At 73.6% G+C, this 1376-nt stretch overlaps 1 protein-coding gene across 1 annotated transcript; it reads right to left on the bottom strand.

Moving 5' to 3' along the window:
• Window positions 1–100: 100 nt before the first annotated feature.
• EMIHUDRAFT_122983 (hypothetical protein) lies at window positions 101–1087 on the bottom strand (the record flags this gene model as incomplete). The annotated part of the gene is made up of 1 exon (XM_005784817.1): window positions 101–1087. The coding sequence occupies one exon, from the start codon at window positions 1085–1087 to the stop codon at window positions 101–103; it is 987 nt and encodes a 328-aa protein (XP_005784874.1).
• Between the last annotated feature and the right edge of the window lie 289 nt (window positions 1088–1376).

The raw sequence follows: 1376 nt of genomic DNA, 5'->3' as shown, positions 1-1376 counted from the left end.
GTCATATAGACACAAACACAGACCCACATGCTCACAGACCCACATACTCGCGCCCCACACGCCATCCGGTGCGAGAGCATCTTGAGCTGCGAGTTGCCTCTTATTCGCGCTCCCCAACCGCCCGCGCGTACGCCACTGCCGCCTCCACCGCCGTGCCGAAACAGCCGAGGGAGACCTTCTTCCCGCCCATCTGCACCGCCTGGAAGCGGCCGTTGACCTTGTACACGCCCCTGTAGCCGGTACTGTTGCTCGAGAGGTGCAGGCGCAGCCCCTCCGCCTCCGCCACGACGCCCACCCGCAGGAGCGCCGCTGCCGCCTCGTTGTCGGAGTCCGTCTGCACGGGGGCGTCGGCGGCGACCGCCCGCGCGTACGCCACCGCCGCCTCCACCGCCGAATCGAAGGTGCCGAGGGAGACCGCCCGCCCGCCCACCTTGCGCTGCGCCTCGAAGCGGCCAGTACGCGGCTCGCGCACCCCCTTGTATCCGGTGCTGCTGCTGCTCGAGAGGTGCAGCTGCAGCCCCTCCGCCTCCGCCACAATGCCCGCCCGGAGGAGCGCCGCTGCCGCCTCTTTGTCGGAGTCCGTCTGCACGGCGGCGGAGTCTGCGCTGCCCTCGCCGCCGTGGGACGGCAAGCCCATGCCAGAGAGCACGACCGCCGTCTCCTCGGCGCGACCCGCCGCGCTAGCATCCAGCCCCAGTCCGTGGGGAGGCTCGAGCACGTCGGCGGCGGGGGCGGCGGGGGGGGCGGCGGTGGGGGCGGCAGTAGAAGCGGCGGCGGCGGCGGCGGCGGCGGGGGCGTCGGCGGCGACCGCCCGCGCGTACGCCACCGCCGCCTCCACCGCCGAATCGAAGGTGCCGAGGGAGACCGCCCGCCCGCCCACCTTGCGCTGCGCCTCGAAACGGCCAGAGACGCGCTTGGTCACCCCCTTGTAGCCGCTGCTGCTGCTGCTCGAGAGGTGCAGCTGCAGCCCCTCCGCCTCCGCCACAATGCCCGCCCGGAGGAGCGCCGCTGCCGCCTCTTTGTCGGAGTCCGTCTGCACGGCGGCGGAGTCTGCGCTGCCCTCGCCGCCGTGGGACGGCAAGCCCATGCCAGAGAGCACGACCGCCGTCTCCTCGGCGCGACCCGCCGCGCTAGCATCTGGCCCCAATCCGTGTGGGGGCTCGAGCACGTCGGCGGCGGGGGCGGCGGCAACGACGGTGGCAGCGGCGGCAGCGGTGGCGGTGGCGGCAATGGAGGCGGTGACGGCAGTGGCGGCGGCGGCGGCGTCGGCGGGGGCGGCGGCGGCGTCGGCGACGGCGGCTGCGGCGGCGGCTGCGGCAGCCCCCTTTCCAGGAACGGCGGCATCAGGAAGAGGTTCAAAGACTTCACCCTTCACA

Source organism: Emiliania huxleyi, assembly GCF_000372725.1.
Source record: "Emiliania huxleyi CCMP1516 chromosome Unknown EMIHUscaffold_1672, whole genome shotgun sequence".
Taxonomy (NCBI): Eukaryota; Haptophyta; order Isochrysidales; family Noelaerhabdaceae; genus Emiliania; species Emiliania huxleyi.
The sequence above is the reverse complement of the archived record's forward strand: the minus strand, read 5'-3'. Positions and strand labels throughout refer to the sequence as shown.